Below are 19692 nucleotides of genomic sequence, written 5' to 3' on the forward strand. Positions count from 1 at the left end.
GTTGGTACTGAAGGGGAAGCAGGGCTGGGAGTTGGTACGGGAGGGGAAGCAGGGCTGGGAGATGGTACTGGAGGGGAAGCAGGGCTGGGAGATGGTACTGGAGGGGGAGCAGGGATGGGAGTTGGGACTGGAGGGGAAGCAGGGCTGGGAGTTGGTACTGGAGGGGAAGCAGGGCTGGTAGTTGGTACTGGAGGGGAAGCAGTGCTGGGAGTTGGTACTGGAGGGGAAGCAGGGCTGGGAGTTGGTACTGGGGGGAAGCAGGGCTGGGAGATGGTACTGGAGGGGAAGCAGGTCTGGGAGTTGGTACTGGAGGGGAAGCAGGGCTGGGAGATGGTACTGGAGGGGAAGCAGGGCTGGGAGTTGCTACTGGAGGGGAAGCAGGGCTGGGAGTTGGTACTGGAGGGGAAGCAGGGCTGGGAGATGGTACTGGAGGGGAAGCAGGGATGGGAGTTGGGACTGGAGGGGAAGCAGGGCTGGGAGTTGGTACTGGAGGGGAAGCAGGGCTTGGAGTTGGTACTGGAGGGGAAGCAGGGCTGGGAGTTGGTACTGGAGGGGAAGCAGGGTTGGGAGATGGTACTGGAGGGGGAGCAGCGATGGGAGTTGGGACTGCAGGGGAAGCAGGGCTGGCAGTTGGTACTGGAGGGGAAGCAGGGCTGGGAGATGGTACTGGAGGGGGAGCAGGGATGGGAGTTGGGACTGGAGGGGAACCAGGGCTGGGAGTTGGTACTGGAGGGGAAGCAGGGCTGGGAGATGGTACTGGAGTGGGGAGCAGGCATGGGAGTTGCTACTGGAGGGGAAGCAGGGCTGGGAGTTGGTACTGGGGGGGAAGCAGGGCTGGGAGTTGGTACTGGAGGGGAAGCAGGGCTGGGAGATGGTACAGGAGGGGAAGCAGGGCTGGGAGTTGGTACTGAAGGGGAAGCAGGGCTGGGAGCTGGTACTGGAGGGGAAGCAGGGCTCGGGGTTGCTACTGGAGGGGAAGCAGGGCTGGGAGTTGGTACTGGAGGGGAAGCAGTGCTGGGATATGGTACTGGAGGGGGAGCAGGGATGGGAGTTGGGACTGGAGGGGAAGCAGGGCTGGGAGTTGGTACTGGAGGGGAAGCAGGGCTGGGAGATGGTACTGGAGGGGAAGCAGGGCTGTTAGTTGCTACTGGAGGGGAAGCAGGGCTGGGAGTTGGTACTGGAGGGGAAGCAGGCTGGGAGATGGTACTGTAGGGGGAGCAGGGATGGGAGTTGGGACTGGAGGGGAAGCAGGGCTGGGGGTTGGTACTGGAGGGGAAGCAGGGCTGGGAGTTGGTACTGGAGGGGAAGCAGGGCTGGGAGTTGGTACTGGAGGGGAAGCAGGGCTGGGAGTTGGTACTGGAGGGGAAGCAGGGCTGGGAGATGGTACTGGAGGGGAAGCAGGGCTGGGAGTTGGTACTGGAGGGGAAGAAGGGCTGGGAGATGGTACTGGAGGGGAAGCAGGGCTGGGAGTTGCTACTGGAGGGTAAGCAGGGCTGGGAGTTGGTACTGGAGGGCAAGCAGGGCTGGGAGATGGTACTGGAGGGGGAGCAGGGATGGGAGTTGGGACTGGAGGGGAAGCAGGGCTGGGAGTTGGTAATGGAGGGGAAGGGGGGCTGGGAGTTGGTACTGGAGGGGAAGCAGGGCTGGGAGTTGGTACTGGAGGGGAAGCAGGGCTGGGGGTTGGTACTGGAGGGGAAGCAGGGCTGGGAGATGGTACTGAAGGGGGAGCAGGGATGGGAGTTGCGACTGGAGGGGAAGCAGGGCTGGCAGTTGGTACTGGAGGGGAAGCAGGGCTGGGAGATGGTACTGGAGGGGGAGCAGGGATGGGAGTTGCTACTGGAGGGGAAGCAGGGCTGGGAGTTGGTACTGGAGGGGAAGCAGGGCTGGGAGATGGTACTGGAGGGGAAGCAGGGCTGGGAGATGGTACTGGAGGGGAAGCAGGGCTGGGAGTTGCTACTGGAGGGGAAGCAGGGCTGGGAGTTGGTACTGGAGGGGAAGCAGGGCTGGGAGATGGTACTGGAGGGGAAGCAGGGATGGGAGTTGGGACTGGAGGGGAAGCAGGGCTGGGAGTTGGTACTGGAGGGGAAGCAGGGCTTGGAGTTGGTACTGGAGGGGAAGCAGGGCTGGGAGTTGGTACTGGAGGGGAAGCAGGGTTGGGAGATGGTACTGGAGGGGGAGCAGCGATGGGAGTTGGGACTGCAGGGGAAGCAGGGCTGGCAGTTGGTACTGGAGGGGAAGCAGGGCTGGGAGATGGTACTGGAGGGGGAGCAGGGATGGGAGTTGGGACTGGAGGGGAACCAGGGCTGGGAGTTGGTACTGGAGGGGAAGCAGGGCTGGGAGATGGTACTGGAGTGGGGAGCAGGCATGGGAGTTGCTACTGGAGGGGAAGCAGGGCTGGGAGTTGGTACTGGGGGGGAAGCAGGGCTGGGAGTTGGTACTGGAGGGGAAGCAGGGCTGGGAGATGGTACTGGAGGGGAAGCAGGGCTGGGAGTTGGTACTGAAGGGGAAGCAGGGCTGGGAGCTGGTACTGGAGGGGAAGCAGGGCTCGGGGTTGCTACTGGAGGGGAAGCAGGGCTGGGAGTTGGTACTGGAGGGGAAGCAGTGCTGGGATATGGTACTGGAGGGGGAGCAGGGATGGGAGTTGGGACTGGAGGGGAAGCAGGGCTGGGAGTTGGTACTGGAGGGGAAGCAGGGCTGGGAGATGGTACTGGAGGGGAAGCAGGGCTGTTAGTTGCTACTGGAGGGGAAGCAGGGCTGGGAGTTGGTACTGGAGGGGAAGCAGGCTGGGAGATGGTACTGTAGGGGGAGCAGGGATGGGAGTTGGGACTGGAGGGGAAGCAGGGCTGGGGGTTGGTACTGGAGGGGAAGCAGGGCTGGGAGTTGGTACTGGAGGGGAAGCAGGGCTGGGAGTTGGTACTGGAGGGGAAGCAGGGCTGGGAGTTGGTACTGGAGGGGAAGCAGGGCTGGGAGATGGTACTGGAGGGGAAGCAGGGCTGGGAGTTGGTACTGGAGGGGAAGAAGGGCTGGGAGATGGTACTGGAGGGGAAGCAGGGCTGGGAGTTGCTACTGGAGGGGAAGCAGGGCTGGGAGTTGGTACTGGAGGGCAAGCAGGGCTGGGAGATGGTACTGGAGGGGGAGATGGGATGGGAGTTGGGACTGGAGGGGAAGCAGGGCTGGGAGTTGGTAATGGAGGGGAAGGGGGGCTGGGAGTTGGTACTGGAGGGGAAGCAGGGCTGGGAGTTGGTACTGGAGGGGAAGCAGGGCTGGGGGTTGGTACTGGAGGGGAAGCAGGGCTGGGAGATGGTACTGAAGGGGGAGCAGGGATGGGAGTTGCGACTGGAGGGGAAGCAGGGCTGGCAGTTGGTACTGGAGGGGAAGCAGGGCTGGGAGATGGTACTGGAGGGGGAGCAGGGATGGGAGTTGGGACTGGAGGGGAAGCAGGACTGGGAGTTGGTACTGGAGGGGAAGCAGGGCTGGGAGATGGTACTGGAGGGGGGAGCAGGCATGGGAGTTGGTACTGGAGGGGAAGCAGGGCTGGGAGTTGGTACTGAAGGGGAAGCAGGTTTGGGAGTTAAGACTGGAGGGGAAGCAGGGCTGGGAGATGGTACTGGAGGGGAAGCAGGGCTGGGAGTTGGTACTGGAGGGGTAGCAGGGCTGGGAGTTGCTACTGGAGGGGAAGCAGGGCTGGGAGTTGGTACTGGGGGGGAAGCAGGGCTGGGAGTTGGTACTGGAGGGGAAGCAGGGCTGGGAGATGGTACTGGAGGGGAAGCAGGGCTGGGAGTTGGTACTGAAGGGGAAGCAGGGCTGGGAGCTGGTACTGGAGGGGAAGCAGGGCTCGGAGTTGCTACTGGAGGGGAAGCAGGGCTGGGAGTTGGTACTGGAGGGGAAGCAGTGCTGGGATATGGTACTGGAGGGGGAGCAGGGATGGGAGTTGGGACTGGAGGGGAAGCAGGGCTGGGAGTTGGTACTGGAGGGGAAGCAGGGCTGGGAGATGGTACTGGAGGGGAAGCAGGGCTGTTAGTTGCTACTGGAGGGGAAGCAGGGCTGGGAGTTGGTACTGGAGGGGAAGCAGGCTGGGAGATGGTACTGTAGGGGGAGCAGGGATGGGAGTTGGGACTGGAGGGGAAGCGGGGCGGGGGTTGGTACTGGAGGGGAAGCAGGGCTGGGAGTTGGTACTGGAGGGGAAGCAGGGCTGGGAGTTGGTACTGGAGGGGAAGCAGGGCTGGGAGTTGGTACTGGAGGGGAAGCAGGGCTGGGAGATGGTACTGGAGGGGAAGCAGGGCTGGGAGTTGGTACTGGAGGGGAAGAAGGGCTGGGAGATGGTACTGGAGGGGAAGCAGGGCTGGGAGTTGCTACTGGAGGGGAAGCAGGGCTGGGAGTTGGTACTGGAGGGCAAGCAGGGCTGGGAGATGGTACTGGAGGGGGAGCAGGGATGGGAGTTGGGACTGGAGGGGAAGCAGGGCTGGGAGTTGGTAATGGAGGGGAAGGGGGGCTGGGAGTTGGTACTGGAGGGGAAGCAGGGCTGGGAGTTGGTACTGGAGGGGAAGCAGGGCTGGGGGTTGGTACTGGAGGGGAAGCAGGGCTGGGAGATGGTACTGGAGGGGGAGCAGGGATGGGAGTTGCGACTGGAGGGGAAGCAGGGCTGGCAGTTGGTACTGGAGGGGAAGCAGGGCTGGGAGATGGTACTGGAGGGGGAGCAGGGATGGGAGTTGGGACTGGAGGGGAAGCAGGGCTGGGAGTTGGTACTGGAGGGGAAGCAGGGCTGGGAGATGGTACTGGAGGGGGGAGCAGGCATGGGAGTTGGTACTGGAGGGGAAGCAGGGCTGGGAGTTGGTACTGGAGGGGAAGCAGGGCTGGGAGATGGTACTGGAGGGGGAGCAGGGATGGGAGTTGGGACTGGAGGGGAAGCAGTGCTGGGAGTTGGTACTGGAGGGGAAGCAGTGCTGGGAGTTGGTACTGGAGGGGAAGCAGGGCTGGAAGTTGGTACTGGAGGGGAAGCAGGGCTGGGAGTTGGTACTGGAGGGGAAGCAGGGCTGGGAGATGGTACTGGAGGGGGAGCAGGGATGGGAGTTGGGACTGGAGGGGAAGCAGGGCTGGGAGTTGGTACTGGAGGGGAAGCAGGGCTGGGAGTTGGTACTGAAGGGGAAGCAGGTTTGGGAGTTAAGACTGGAGGGGAAGCAGGGCTGGGAGATGGTACTGGAGGGGAAGCAGGGCTGGGAGTTGGTACTGGAGGGGTAGCAGGGCTGGGAGTTGCTACTGGAGGGGAAGCAGGGCTGGGAGTTGGTACTGGGGGGGAAGCAGGGCTGGGAGTTGGTACTGGAGGGGAAGCAGGGCTGGGAGATGGTACTGGAGGGGAAGCAGGGCTGGGAGTTGGTACTGAAGGGGAAGCAGGGCTGGGAGCTGGTACTGGAGGGGAAGCAGGGCTCGGAGTTGCTACTGGAGGGGAAGCAGGGCTGGGAGTTGGTACTGGAGGGGAAGCAGTGCTGGGATATGGTACTGGAGGGGGAGCAGGGATGGGAGTTGGGACTGGAGGGGAAGCAGGGCTGGGAGTTGGTACTGGAGGGGAAGCAGGGCTGGGAGATGGTACTGGAGGGGAAGCAGGGCTGTTAGTTGCTACTGGAGGGGAAGCAGGGCTGGGAGTTGGTACTGGAGGGGAAGCAGGCTGGGAGATGGTACTGTAGGGGGAGCAGGGATGGGAGTTGGGACTGGAGGGGAAGCAGGGCTGGGGGTTGGTACTGGAGGGGAAGCAGGGCTGGGAGTTGGTACTGGAGGGGAAGCAGGGCTGGGAGTTGGTACTGGAGGGGAAGCAGGGCTGGGAGTTGGTACTGGAGGGGAAGCAGGGCTGGGAGATGGTACTGGAGGGGAAGCAGGGCTGGGAGTTGGTACTGGAGGGGAAGAAGGGCTGGGAGATGGTACTGGAGGGGAAGCAGGGCTGGGAGTTGCTACTGGAGGGGAAGCAGGGCTGGGAGTTGGTACTGGAGGGCAAGCAGGGCTGGGAGATGGTACTGGAGGGGGAGCAGGGATGGGAGTTGGGACTGGAGGGGAAGCAGGGCTGGGAGTTGGTAATGGAGGGGAAGGGGGGCTGGGAGTTGGTACTGGAGGGGAAGCAGGGCTGGGAGTTGGTACTGGAGGGGAAGCAGGGCTGGGGGTTGGTACTGGAGGGGAAGCAGGGCTGGGAGATGGTACTGGAGGGGGAGCAGGGATGGGAGTTGCGACTGGAGGGGAAGCAGGGCTGGCAGTTGGTACTGGAGGGGAAGCAGGGCTGGGAGATGGTACTGGAGGGGGAGCAGGGATGGGAGTTGGGACTGGAGGGGAAGCAGGGCTGGGAGTTGGTACTGGAGGGGAAGCAGGGCTGGGAGATGGTACTGGAGGGGGGAGCAGGCATGGGAGTTGGTACTGGAGGGGAAGCAGGGCTGGGAGTTGGTACTGAAGGGGAAGCAGGTTTGGGAGTTAAGACTGGAGGGGAAGCAGGGCTGGGAGATGGTACTGGAGGGGAAGCAGGGCTGGGAGTTGGTACTGGAGGGGTAGCAGGGCTGGGAGATGGTACTGGAGGGGAAGCAGGGCTGGGAGATGGTACTGGAGGGGAAGCAGGTTTGGGAGTTAAGATTGGAGGGGAAGCAAGGCTAGGAGTTGGTACTGGAAGGGAAGCAGGGCGGGGAGTTGGTACTGGAGGGGAAGCAGGGCTGGGAGATGGTACTGGAGGGGAAGCAGGGCTGGGAGTTGGTACTGAAGGGGAAGCAGGGCTGGGAGTTGGTACTGGAGGGGAAGCAGGGCTGGGAGATGGTACTGGAGGGGAAGCAGGGCTGGGAGTTGCTACTGGAGGGGAAGCAGGGCTGGGAGTTGGTACTGGAGGGGAAGCAGGGCTGGGAGATGGTACTGGAGGGGAAGCAGGGCTGGGAGTTGGTACTGGAGGGGAAGCAGGGCTGGGAGTTGGTACTGGAGGGGAAGCAGGGATGGGAGTTGGTACTGGAGGGGAAGCAGGGCTGGGAGATGGTACTGGAGGGGAAGCAGGGCTGGGAGATGGTACTGGAGGGGAAGCAGGGCTGGGAGATGGTACTGGAGGGGAAGCAGGGCTGGGAGTTGTTACTGGAGGGGAAGCAGGGCTGGGAGTTGGTACTGGAGGGGAAGCAGGGCTGGGAGATGGTACTGGAGGGGGAGCAGGGATGGGAGTTGGGACTGGAGGGGAAGCAGTGCTGGGAGTTGGTACTGGAGGGGAAGCAGTGCTGGGAGTTGGTACTGGAGGGGAAGCAGGGCTGGAAGTTGGTACTGGAGGGGAAGCAGGGCTGGGAGTTGGTACTGGAGGGGAAGCAGGGCTGGGAGATGGTACTGGAGGGGGAGCAGGGATGGGAGTTGGGACTGGAGGGGAAGCAGGGCTGGGAGTTGGTACTGGAGGGGAAGCAGGGCTGGGAGATGGTACTGGAGGGGGGAGCAGGCATGAGAGTTGGTACTGGAGGGGAAGCAGGGCTGGGAGTTGGTACTGGAGGGGAAGCAGGTTTGGGAGTTAAGATTGGAGGGAAGCAGGGCTAGGAGTTGGTCCTGGAGGGGAAGCAGGGCTGGGATTTGGTACAAACAATGAATGTCCGCGTATGTGAATTATAATAAAAACATGAAATAAATGTCACAAACCACATACATTGTTCCTTTGAGTGAACTCCTGAACTTCGTTAATATCCATGTACTGATAGCCCACTATAACATCAATTGGTTTATGTACAGTTAGTGAACTGAGGACATTGGGAACACACTGAGATACCTTCCGTTGGTCACATAATACGTACCAAGAGAAGCAATACCAGAGCCAGGACATTTGGCATTGCCTAGTTTCACACAGCACTCATAACTGAGGCACCCTCAATGTAAAAGACTCACAAAGATGGAATAATACATTACCATTTCATGTTCTGTGATGGAAACACCAGGGGATTTCGGGGATACTGGAATCAAAGCAGCAGCCTCTTCTGTGGCATTCCTCTGAGCTGATGGTTGGAAACCCACATTCTTTTCTTTCTCTTGGTTTCATTAAACATTTACGCAGAACTGACAAAAAGCAAAATATGTGTACACATTAAAAAATGTTGCGTTGCATTTGTACGAAGACATATAAAGTGTCAATTACCAGGTTCTAGGGCGGGTTCATCAGTAACTTCCCAGAAGTCCAGACAAAAGTGAGCCTGAGCAAAGCTAGCGCCTTTCAAGGGTGCTAAAGGTGACCTTTGCTAATGTTTCTGAAAAGTTCCCTTTGGTGAATGGGTGCGCACAGCAGTACAAATTCCATACCACGGTACAATATGGAGGGACTGGAACCACCCAAATGCCAGTCTAGCCACAGAATAACACTTAACATGCTTTCATCATAAATAACCAGAACCAAATGACATCCTACAGTAAAAAACGACTAAAGTGGTGGCAACAAAATGCCAGCCTCGCAAAGTAATAACCCTTATCATGCTTGATTTATCATAAATGCCCAGTAATAAATGTTATAACACAGTACAAAATAGCAAGACTGCACCAAATACCACTGTAGCCACCTAATAACACTTATCATGCTTGCTTTATCATAAATGCCATGCAAGAGGAAGGACATGTAACCAGACTGGCAGCAGCAATGCAGTCCAGTCTAGACAATTAACAAAACTTGTCATGCCAACATAGTGACTGTTTTTATATGGCTAGACAGGAGTGAGTTGCTCTCCTCCCTGCCACCCCTACAGCTGCATCCCTCCTCTGTACCCCTCTGTATCCTGCTCACATTATAATGTTTAATTATCTGGACAATTTCTCACGTGTCTTAGAACAGATGTTCGAGAAATGTCCCCTTCCTCCTTATGCAACACTGAATTGGGCACGCTACTGGAGTAGGCATTATCAACATACCATGTGCTATGGAATAGTAGCACCAGATCTCCTCCGGGTGGCTTGAATCATAGCAACAGCCTCGCGATAAGCACTCCTCGGCCGCGATGCCTCGGAACCCGCAGTCCGTTCTTTGTTTCGGTTGCAGGGCACATTGCCTTTTATCTGTTAAAGGAAGGACAGAAGAAGCTTTATCTACGCTTCACGACAACCTTCAACGGTTACTCGTGCATTTAAAAAAGGGACGCGCCAGATTCAACAGATACATAGAAATGTAACATGTGTATTGTAAATCGTCACTGAGATGGGCTGGCTGATTGTCTGACTCTCCTTTCATAATGTCAACCTCTGTGTTTCTATCGGCGCCAACATGCGGGCAACGAAGGAAGATACACGCAGTCATCAATGTTTTCTTCATTCACAAAATGTTGCAATTTTCTTGGATGATATTTCAGGGCAGAGCGGCAAACACTTTGACAGTATAGAGTAGTGTGAAAAACATAAAGAAATATGCCAGTCTCAGTGACCCAACATAACGTTCATGTATTAAGCGACCTGATATTGTTTTTAAATACTTGTGCATGAGGTTGGCCAAATAGCATGTCATGATGATATTTGTTGATAGTACTGCACATTGCAAAAAGCAGGATTTATCTAAGATCTACGCTTGCATTTGATTAGTTTTGTTCCCCAGTGTGCATTTCCAATGGGCCAAGGCCTGCATGCCCATTGCCCTTGCTTACCAAACCCTGCATGCCCATTAGGGAGCAGGCTGGGGAATTCCACCTCTGAATGAGTGTATGGGGCAATCCTGCGCCTCCCTGCACATTCAGGCGGCCTGGGGTAGTGCATCAGAAGCACGCCAGCTTGAACCAACTAAGTGTTCTTTGTATCCTGGTTTCTGTTCATGCTGCGGGAGCCGGATTTCTTTTGGGAGGCACTGTTGGTAAGCAGTATACAGACGGGGCAGAAGGTAAGATTAAGAGGTGTACTTTAATGTATGTGTGTTTGTGTATATGTAAGTAAGCGAGAGTGAATGAGCGAATGAATGCTCTGTGTGAATGACCAGGTATCTGAATGTTGCTTTTTTGCGTGCTTGTGTTTGTACTGGCAGGTGTTTTTTCCCGGTGTTCGTGCAGGGGTGAGGGGGATTGAGAGGGACTTCAACATGGCATTTTTAATGGGCATCTATTAATAAGCAAGCATGCATGTTTTTACAACTGGCATTTTGGTTCAGCCAATCTAGGTATTTCTTACTGCAGCATGGCATTTTTTATTGGGCACCTATAGATAAAGTAAGCCTGATTAGTGTTATTAGCTCACTAAAATGCCCTTTTGGTGCAGCCATTCTTGCTATTATTTCTTACTATGGCATAGCATTTTTTTCTGGACATCTGCGACATGATATCATGATATTTGTGGATACACTGGAATTTTGGTGCAGCCATTGTATCCATTTCTTACTTTGGCGTGGCATTTTCTTCGCAGCATCTTTGATAAAGCAAGCATGATATGTGTTATTATGTGGCTAAACTGGCATTTTGGTGCAGCCAGTATAACTTTTTCTTTGGCATGGCATGTGTTTTATTCAGCAACTATGATAAAGTAAGAATGAAAGTGTTTGCGTTATAATGGTTATTAAGAAGCTAGACTGGCATTTTGGTGCAGTCAGTCTAACTATTTTATACTTTGACATGACATTTTTTACTGGCTATCTATGATAAAGCAAGCACGCTATGTGTTATTATGTGGCTAGAATGGCATTTTGATGTAGCCAGTGTAGGTATTTCTTACTTTGGAATGCAAGTGTTTGTTGGGCATCTATTATAAAGCAAGCATGATATGTGATATTTCCTGGCTAGGCTGGACTTTTTTTGTCACTGGCATATTTTGGTGCAGCTAGTCCGGCCATAATTTATTACTGTGGCATGCCATTTCTTCTGGGCATCAAGATTACAGCAAACATAAGTGTTATTATGCGACTAAACTGGCCTACCTTGGTGCAGCCAGCATGGACATGTTTTCATATTGTGGCATGGTATTTTTAATGGAAAAGCTAACAGGGATATGTTCTTACATGGGGATACTGCCATATTTTGCCAGAACCAGCATTGAAATGTGTTATTATGATATCATTAACGGCATTATGTACATAGCAATCATGAGTTTGTTCTTACATGGAATACTTGTATATATTGGTGCAGGCAGCATGGAAATGTATTGGCACAGCCAGGGTGAAGATGCTTTCATAGTGGCATGTATTGGGGACAAAGGCATCATGAATATGCTTTGAGAAAGCCTCCTGCGCACTGTTGGTTACTTGCATCGACTTGATTTTTTCATGAGTGACCCTACAATTTCAATTTCAAACTGTCTTTTTATGCCATTTTTATAGAACGTGTGATGTAAAAGGCACAATATTAAACCATTATTTAAAATAAAATCTCGGCGACGGTGGGGCTGGGGTGGTGGGGGTCCCAGTCTGCCATTGGTTGGTTTAGGATCCTTTGCTCTGCTTTGTCACTTTGACATATTGTGGGAAATATTTAAGCCCCTCCAATTTAAATATTCACCAGCCGCCACTGGGTATAACAATCAGTATACACATAAAAAGCGAACTAAAGCCTTTAAGGGTGGCTTTAAGGTAGAATGGCCCGTCTAAAAGAAGATAATAGCCGCACAGACAGGATTAATACAAGTACCCCCCACTCCCAACAGACACAGGGGCCGAAACATATGTCGACCATCTCTGAGGCCTGACTCAAGAGCCTCATTCACCTTGGAGTCCAGACTCTCGGGGTCTCTAACAAAACATTTTCTTAGGACTCTTTGTATGACTTTGTCTTCTAATGTCACTATCTAAAAATAAGAAGTGTCCTGAAGAATAAGGCGTCTGCCTGTTTTTTGCTCTGCATGACCAATTGAAAAACACCATGTGCGTTGTACAAGAATGTAAGCCACGTACTAACCCCACCAGAAATACATGACTCTGATGTACAAAAAGAAGTCAAACAGTACTTTTTTGGTTTATAATCTATAATCAAATAAATCTGTTTTTTACCCACGTTTTGTTTTAAGAATTGAGTAAATACATTTTGAAATAACTGTTGTTATACAGTGATAAATTATAATTATACACAGTATAAAGGTGTTGGCTGATACCAGTAGAGTGGACGAAGGGAGGGGTAACCAATTCACTTCTTTTTTGTACATACTTTATAATCTTCCCACAGTTGTACTGGTCCCCCGATAACATAAATAGGGAAGTACCCAATTAGAGACTGCTAGTACCAAACACATACACACCCTACATTGCAAATCATAGGACCTTTTCCCCGTGTTACTGGGGGCTCTGGTCAAGTCCTAGGCATTAGCTTTAATTTAGTCAACTCTCTTCATTTAAAATGACCCAAAACTACATCTCCCAAAATACATCTGATGGAACGATGAAAGATCAGGACTGGGGCACGGTGCCCCTGATGACATGGAGTGTTCAGGTAAGCTTTCAGATAAACCAAGTCACGACCATATAAAACTCTTTAAGAAACTCCAAATACCTACTTAACAAATATTTTACTAGCCATGTGAGAATGAGGTCAAACATAGTAGCAAAATAATCTGTGCAATACTTTGTAACTCGATCTGCTAAAAGAAAAGTGTCCAGAAGTTGAGAGAATCGCCATCTGGGTTGAACCAATATCATCAAAGACAATTGCCTGAACACCAACCTAGCTAGCCACAACAACTGCAAGCTTAAGGGAGATGTTCCCCTCTAGGAACCAGACCACTGGAAGGCTTGAAAATGAAGCGGCACTCAAAGACTAAACCAGGAAACAGGCCTTCTCTTGCTATGCCCCAGCCTATGGAACACCACCCCTGTCTCAATCAGGGCCACTCCACTGCTCCTGCAGTTCAGAAAGGAACTTAAGAAAGTGCTCTTCAGGCAATGTCTAGGGGGTCACTCAGGACCCTCTACTCCTAGCTGCGTACAGCCCATTGGTGTGGGATATCCAAGATACTATAACATGTAACCTCCCCTTCCATCAACCTCTCTTAACCACACATTACTGGTACCAGGCTATGTTGCTTTGTACTAAATACCCCCAAATACAAATATACATAAGAGCATATATAAAGATAATAATAAAGGTTTCCCAAAGAAACACTTCCCTGTTCTGATACATCTATGAACATCTAACTACAGAAATAAGAATCCCTGGAAAGGTCCACACATCAAATTACTAAACGATTTTACAACCAAAACTAGTAAAAGCCTGACTAGATCCAAAAGCCTTAGAATAATGGATACAATAAAAAAGGAAAAGCTCTGAGCATTTGCTTCAACGTTACTGCAGGAATATATGTGTGTCCGCATTGGTTCTTAAACCATATGGCCACCAGTGTTGCATTTATTTGGAATACACATTTTCGATCTGAAGCAGTCATTGTACAATGAGCACAGTTAGAGGAGTTCCCAAATGCAGTTGTGATGTAATGCAATATCTTGAAGAGCACAGTCTTTGCTAATGTGGTTGCCTCTTTGCACAATGTTCTGTAAGAGATGAGGGAAGTTAGCGAGAGGAGAGGGAGTGGCCAAATGCAAAACCTAATGTGTTGATGAAGGAGGATTGGAAGAACTGGTTTCTCCTGTGCTGATCTGTCTCTAGGTGGGTAGTGATCAAGGCCCTTTGGGTATGCGTATTCGGGATGGGCTCCCAAGCGAGGGCATCTTGTCTGGGTCATTCCTAGTGAGGTCTGCCCTCATAGTGAGGATGGGCTTGGGAATTGCTGGAGGACTGTAGGGGGTAGGTTGGTCGGAGAAGTGTAGCGTTTGGGTGTCGCTGGTCTGAGGCAGGTCAAGGAGAAGTAGCAGGCATCTCGGGATGGGGATAGGGAGCTGATGTGTATAATGTAAGGTGGAAAGTGGAATGGTGAGCGTGTTAGTTAGGGGGAGGGATTGTCAAACGCAGGTCCTATACTCATGGGGGCTTGCTAGGTCAAAGAGTCTTGGCTAGAATAAGGTCTGCTTAGTTGTATTTATAGGAGGGGGAACCCAGGAACCAGTTGTCCCTTGTGCACTCAGTATGTGATGGTATAGAGGTACTGAACTGAGTAGTGTTCAGTCGCTTTGCAATCATAGAATGTGAGGTGTTCTGTTGTTCCAGAATGCAATTCTGGTATGTTTGTCCCTAGCCCATTGACCAGGCACCCCTGACGAATCTGATCGCTATGAGTTCGGTACTTTCTAAAGAAGGTTCCATCAGAGCCTATATACCATGCTCCTTGGAGACGTAGCGCCTATATACCTTGCTGCTTGGAGAAGAAGCACCTATATACCTTGCTCCCTGGAGAAGTAGAGCCTATATACCTTGCTCCTTGGAGAAGTAGCACTTATATACCTTGCTGCTTGGAGAAGAAGCGCCTATATACCTTGCTCCTTGGAGAAGTAGCACCTATATATCTTTCTCCTAGGAGAAGAATCGCCTGTATACCTTGCTCCTTGGAGAAGTAGCGCCTATATATCTTTCTCCTTGGAGAAGAATCGCCTGTATACCTTGCTCCTTGGAGAAGTAGCACCAGATCACCTCCGGGATGCTGGAGTCGAAGCAGCAGCCCTTTGAGTTGCACTCCTTGGCACTGATCCCCTTGTAGCCGCACTCTCGTCGCTGGGTCGGTGTCAGCACACACTGGTTCTTATCTGTTTCAAACAAAGTACATTTGTAAATCTCTGAACAGGGAGGCCTGTGATTTCTGTAGCCATCTGTAAAGCCAGCAAAGGTCTGCTCCTCTCTTCATGCTTCTAACTGTTGCAAAGATGGTCCCCGACAGGCATCATTTAACCAATTGACAAACAAATAGCCTTCACATTGTTACCTTATTTTCAAGTAGCAAATTGCAAATTGCTACTGGGCAAATTGCACCTGGTCCAGAAAAAAAGAGAAACCAGCTATTGTGACTGGTTGCATTGAAAATGCGTGTCCGTAGTTTGCGCTGTAATGATGCGTGGTGCAGTCCCGCAGGCCTGCGACTTTACGGACCTCTGAGGGACTGGAGGAGGGGAAATGGCGACGCGAATGCAAATGACAGACACTCATCACTCACCAACACGCACACACCTGCAAAGGCACGCGGGGATGCGGATTCCATAAGAAATGACACGCATTGGCTCTCGTAGGAATGTGTTCCGGTTCCTTCCTGCAGTAACTCAGATTGGGAACAAAGGCACCCGTTTTTAAAAATGTTTTCCCTGAAAGTGGTTCGTTTCTCCCAAACTTCACAGAAATATTGATAAAATATGCCTTTCCTCTTTTAACTTTCCGTCTTACATTTTTCTAGTAGTTTCCCCCCGTGATTTGTTTTTTTATGAATCAGGCCCACTTGCGCACACACATGTAGTGGGCGTGCATTGTGCATGATGTCGGCGTGATTCTGTGTGAATCGCCATGCACATGCAATTTCTATGAGGATGCAATCACAAATTCTGCCTGTAGCACTTTGCCTGCGCAAATGTGTTCATTTGTGAATTTGCCTGATTAATTCAGCTTTTCGCTTTGGTAAATACATTGGGATGATTCAAAAAGAAATACATGTGCACGCACAGAGTGCGGTAGTTGCAGTTTGCGTTGAGAACCACACGCTCTTCTTCCCTTTTAGATATTATCGGCTTCATTACAGGTTTGGCGGTATTTTGTGGTAAATGCTCCCAAACGAAGTTACCAAAATTACAATTGGTGGTCGGGGGTGAAGTCCCCATCTTTTGGAGTCCATCAGACTCCATAGGGAGTTTGGCTGAATTACCGCTGCGGGTAATTCTGCTGGCAGTAAATCAGCTGATTTTTTAATTTTTGGGCAGAAAGGTGGAGGACTTACCTCCAGCATTGTGCTGGAAGAAAATCCTCCACCTCACCACCAAAGTTGTGGTATAACAGGGTGGTAATGCAGTGGCCCTTACCTCCAGCATCATGCTGGAGGTAAGCCCTTCCCCTTACCACTAAAGTTGTGGTATAACAGGCGGTAATGAAGTGGCCCTTACCTCCAGCATTATGCTGAAAACCCTCCCCCTTACCACCAAAGTTGTGGTATAACGGGGCAGTAATGCATTGGCCCTTACCTCCAGCATTATGCTGGAGGAAAGCCCTCCCCCTTACCACCAAAGTTGTGGTATAACAGGCGGTAATGCAGTGTCCCTTACCTCCAGCATCATACTGCAGGAAAATCCTACCCCCTTACCACCAATGTTGTAGTTTGCCGGTGAGGTAATGCAGCAGTAATACAGTGGCCCTTACCTCCAGCATTATGCTGTATGAAGGTCCTCTACCTCACCACCAAAGTTGTAGTACGGCAGTGCTGTAATGCTTTTTCCTGCACTGCCATACTCATAATGGGGCCCTTACCTCCAGCATTTTGATGGAGGAAAATTCTCCACCATACCACTAAATTTGTAGTACGGTGGTGCGGTAATGCAGCAGTAAGCTAGTGCTAACAGAGTTACAGCTGTCCTTTTTCCGCACCTAGATCTTCTCTGACCAGAACATTATGGAGATGCATTGTCTCCAAAATGGCTGACCCTTTCCTTATTAAGGCCCCCTTCAATGTGTGCTGAGAATGCATTGTATTTTCTTTGCAGGCATGCTACTTGGTACCGTTGAGCAGTCCATGTGGCTGAAATGTGGTGCCCGCCTACCGGGGGGCAGACACCACTGATTTTTGGGGAATTCTGGAACAGTGTATCTTGCGTTCCCCCTCTCCCCTTTCATGATACCCATGTAGGAACCTGTTCAAGATAAAAAGTCAGGCCCTGAAGTGTGGGCAGCACTGCAGGGCACTGGAGATCTGGCAGGAAGGTGGATAGGATTATTTCAGTCAGGTGACCTCTTTCCTGATGAAATCGCTGTTCAGCAGCTTTTTAAGAAAGAGGAGACAAAGGGGGGGGGAGTCAAGTGTAACAGACAGCCGAAAACAATTACATTTACAATGTCTATTCACCTGTGCTGTTAAGCTAAGAGGCAATGTCACTTTTATTAGGCTAAAGAATGTCACGCAGGTCATACACAGCAATTGTTTATGCAGACCAGGGGCCTGATTCACAGAGCGTTTTCCTATGGCATTGCGCCATTGAAAAAAAGCATCTGTGAATCAGGCCCTTAGAGTAATTTCTGTGAATACCTAATGCCTTACGCAGTAGCCCTGGGGGCCACATGTCGCCATCTTGAATGTCGCATGAAAAAGAGCATAGGCCTGCCATCGTGTTCAATCATATGATGCCACTTCCTGTGATGTCATTGACCGGTCAAAGTATCAAATTGTGTCACTTTTACTACTACTATTATGGTAACATGGCACAAATGACCATGTACTGGAAACAATGAAAACAATCATTGCCAATGCCAATAGTTGTAGCTTTTGTGTAGACATTGGAAAGGCATTTGGCAGGCCCTGCCGTGATGGTGCTAACTGGTCATACATGGTAACTGCTAGAAAATGGTGCAAGCACCTGGATATATAATAGCAGTGATGGCAAATCCCAAAATAATGCATATACATAATCCAAAACGGATGGCTTTGCCTATACTTGTTTTTAACAGGACGTCAGTGAATGACACACATAGTGCTTATAAATCCAGTGACAGAGGGCAGACCTGGTGAAGACATGTTTATTACATGAGTAACACCATCACAGCTTCAACTAAGTCATTAACTCTCAGAAGACTGCTTTGAAAAATGCTGTCAGGCACTTCGAGCACAATTCTTGATGGTAAGGCTTAATAAAAAAAAAGGTAGCTCAAAGAGATCCCAGGAGCGTGTGTTTTGGGCGAAGAGGGGAAGGAAATGGCTGGGAATGGCCATATGGATTAGCATGGCAATAGGTAGTCAAAGGTAAATAGCCAAACAACACCTATAAACATTGTTTACCCCCTCACATGCCATCTTCCCCTAGCTGTACTCTATTGCAACAGTTTCGGCCTATAGGTGGTGGTGAAGCACCACCTTATAGCCAAAACTAAAAATGCTGAAATAACCACCTGGGCATGTGCTCCCCTACCTTGTATGCGGGAATAGTAGCACCAGTTCCCTCCAGGACTGCTGGAGTCGAAGCAGCACCCTCTTCTGTTGCACTCTTCAGCACTGATGCCACTGTAGCCACAATCTGTCCTCTGCTTGAGGCTCAGCGCGCACTGTTCAGTATCTGTTTAAAACAAAGCAAATTCCCCAAGCATTGAGCAAGCAAAGTATTCACATAGGCAACATTCCCCTGGAAAGAGTTTAGAGCAAGTTTACCACTCTGGAAAACAAACATACATTCAGAAGCAGCCAGCATTATGAGCCTGCTGAATGTGTTTGATTGTGAATAAGGCTCCTTTGTATGGTATCTAATTTTTCAACATTTCCACCTGTATTTAGCTATATATTTTCTTTTGTCATTTTATCTTTATTTATACACATTTATATTTGCTCTGTTAAAAAAAATTGCAACTAGCGTTTTTCTGCATATATTCAAATAAAAAATGTTGCCCTTTGATGCCTGTTATTGAAAGCTGTGTTTTTGGACATCAAGCCAAGATCCATTGTCACCTTAAAAACAAGGAGCTGCTCCTCATGTGGTTGTGCCCTTTAAACATTTTCAAAGAGCAACAAATAATGTGTTTAGCTTCTCCATTGGCCTGCAAGGAATAACTGCCAACCTGACGAGCTAATCAAGACTCAATCATTCTGCTTTTTTTTATGTTTTTACAAGTAAAATAGAGTATTTTTTGTCTCTATTTATATGTAAAAATCAGTAAAAACAGAAAACTGGGAGCCATATTTATTTATGTTTAATTGATGTCAGAATCTTAGTTTATTAAAACTTTAGACAACTTTTTAAAATGATACAGATATCAATGTTATCCATTACCCTTAATACACAAAAAGAAGGAAAGAAAACTAAACAATTCATTAACATCAAATGAGCTATTCAAATATTGACATATCGAAGTACATGTAGGAAATGCCAAAGCAGAGCAATTTTTGAATTATATGCATTTTCACCTGAAATAGAACGAACAATAATCAAAAAGCGAATAAATGCTAAAATTCATGAAGTTTGGTTTACGTTTAAAATTGTAGCCAAAAACTTTCCCCAAAGACACCTCAGAATAGAAAAATCGCCCAAATAAAGAAGCATGTAATTCATAAGTAGAAGCACAATTAATTAGGAGATGTTTAAGGTTTCTTTTGCAGACTGAAGCTTACACAATCTTCAATGCCTTTCGACTTTAAGGATATTTCGAATCAGACTCCATATCTGTAGAGTGCTGAGTACATTCAATTTAAAACCCATATAAAAGCGAAACCTTGGGTTCAGAAATGTCATGACATATTTAGACAAAAAATCATAGAACTTATGAATCTTTCCAAAATTCCAAACATAGTTTATAGCTCAAAATTGCTGCATTATCCTTGCACCAATCGAATAAACCCATTTTTTAAGAGCATCAGTATTGTCAATTAGGAGATTTCTGTCCAGATTTACATTAGCAAGCACAGTGTCACACGATTTACATTAGCAAGCACTGTGTCACACTCATTAGTGAATTAGTTGAGAGTTGCACATCACAGTGTTCTCATAAGAACATGTCACTCAGAGAACTGAGAACCCAGTGGAGGATCCAAGATTTTCCTGAAAAGTTTCTGGTTTAGCCAGCAAATTTACGATCCCAAAGATTGTAAGCACAATTTGTGCCGGATTAAGACAAAAAGCACAGATAAAGGCAAGCCTAATGTTTTTTTTTTCTTTTCCAGAAGCTGACTTCTACAGTATGTAATGTTACCCAATCAGGTGAATAAAACTCTAAA

The 19692-nt window shown here is 50.2% G+C and overlaps 1 protein-coding gene and 1 long non-coding RNA gene across 2 annotated transcripts in view; one reads left to right on the forward strand and one right to left on the reverse strand.

Annotated features, from left to right (window-relative positions):
* LOC138526523 (putative gastrointestinal growth factor xP4) overlaps positions 1 to 19692 on the reverse strand; it is a 62035-nt gene that overhangs the window by 14658 nt on the left and 27685 nt on the right. The window contains exons 3-6 of the mRNA XM_069637331.1: positions 17900 to 18043; positions 14411 to 14554; positions 8878 to 9021; positions 7891 to 8037 (exon numbers count right to left, since the gene is read on the reverse strand). Coding sequence (XP_069493432.1) covers positions 7895 to 8037; positions 8878 to 9021; positions 14411 to 14554; positions 17900 to 18043 — 575 coding nt within the window. The 3' untranslated portion in view covers positions 7891 to 7894. The remainder of the gene's footprint in view (positions 1 to 7890; positions 8038 to 8877; positions 9022 to 14410; positions 14555 to 17899; positions 18044 to 19692) is intronic.
* LOC138526525 (uncharacterized) overlaps positions 9607 to 19692 on the forward strand; it is a 58925-nt gene continuing 48839 nt past the window's right edge. Inside the window, exons 1-2 of the long non-coding RNA XR_011283607.1 lie at positions 9607 to 9829; positions 19639 to 19675. This is a non-coding gene — a long non-coding RNA (uncharacterized lncRNA). The remainder of the gene's footprint in view (positions 9830 to 19638; positions 19676 to 19692) is intronic.

Source organism: Ambystoma mexicanum, chromosome 7p, assembly GCF_040938575.1.
Source record: "Ambystoma mexicanum isolate Mex_15411 chromosome 7p, UKY_AmexF1_1, whole genome shotgun sequence".
NCBI classification, from domain to species: domain Eukaryota; kingdom Metazoa; phylum Chordata; class Amphibia; order Caudata; family Ambystomatidae; genus Ambystoma; species Ambystoma mexicanum.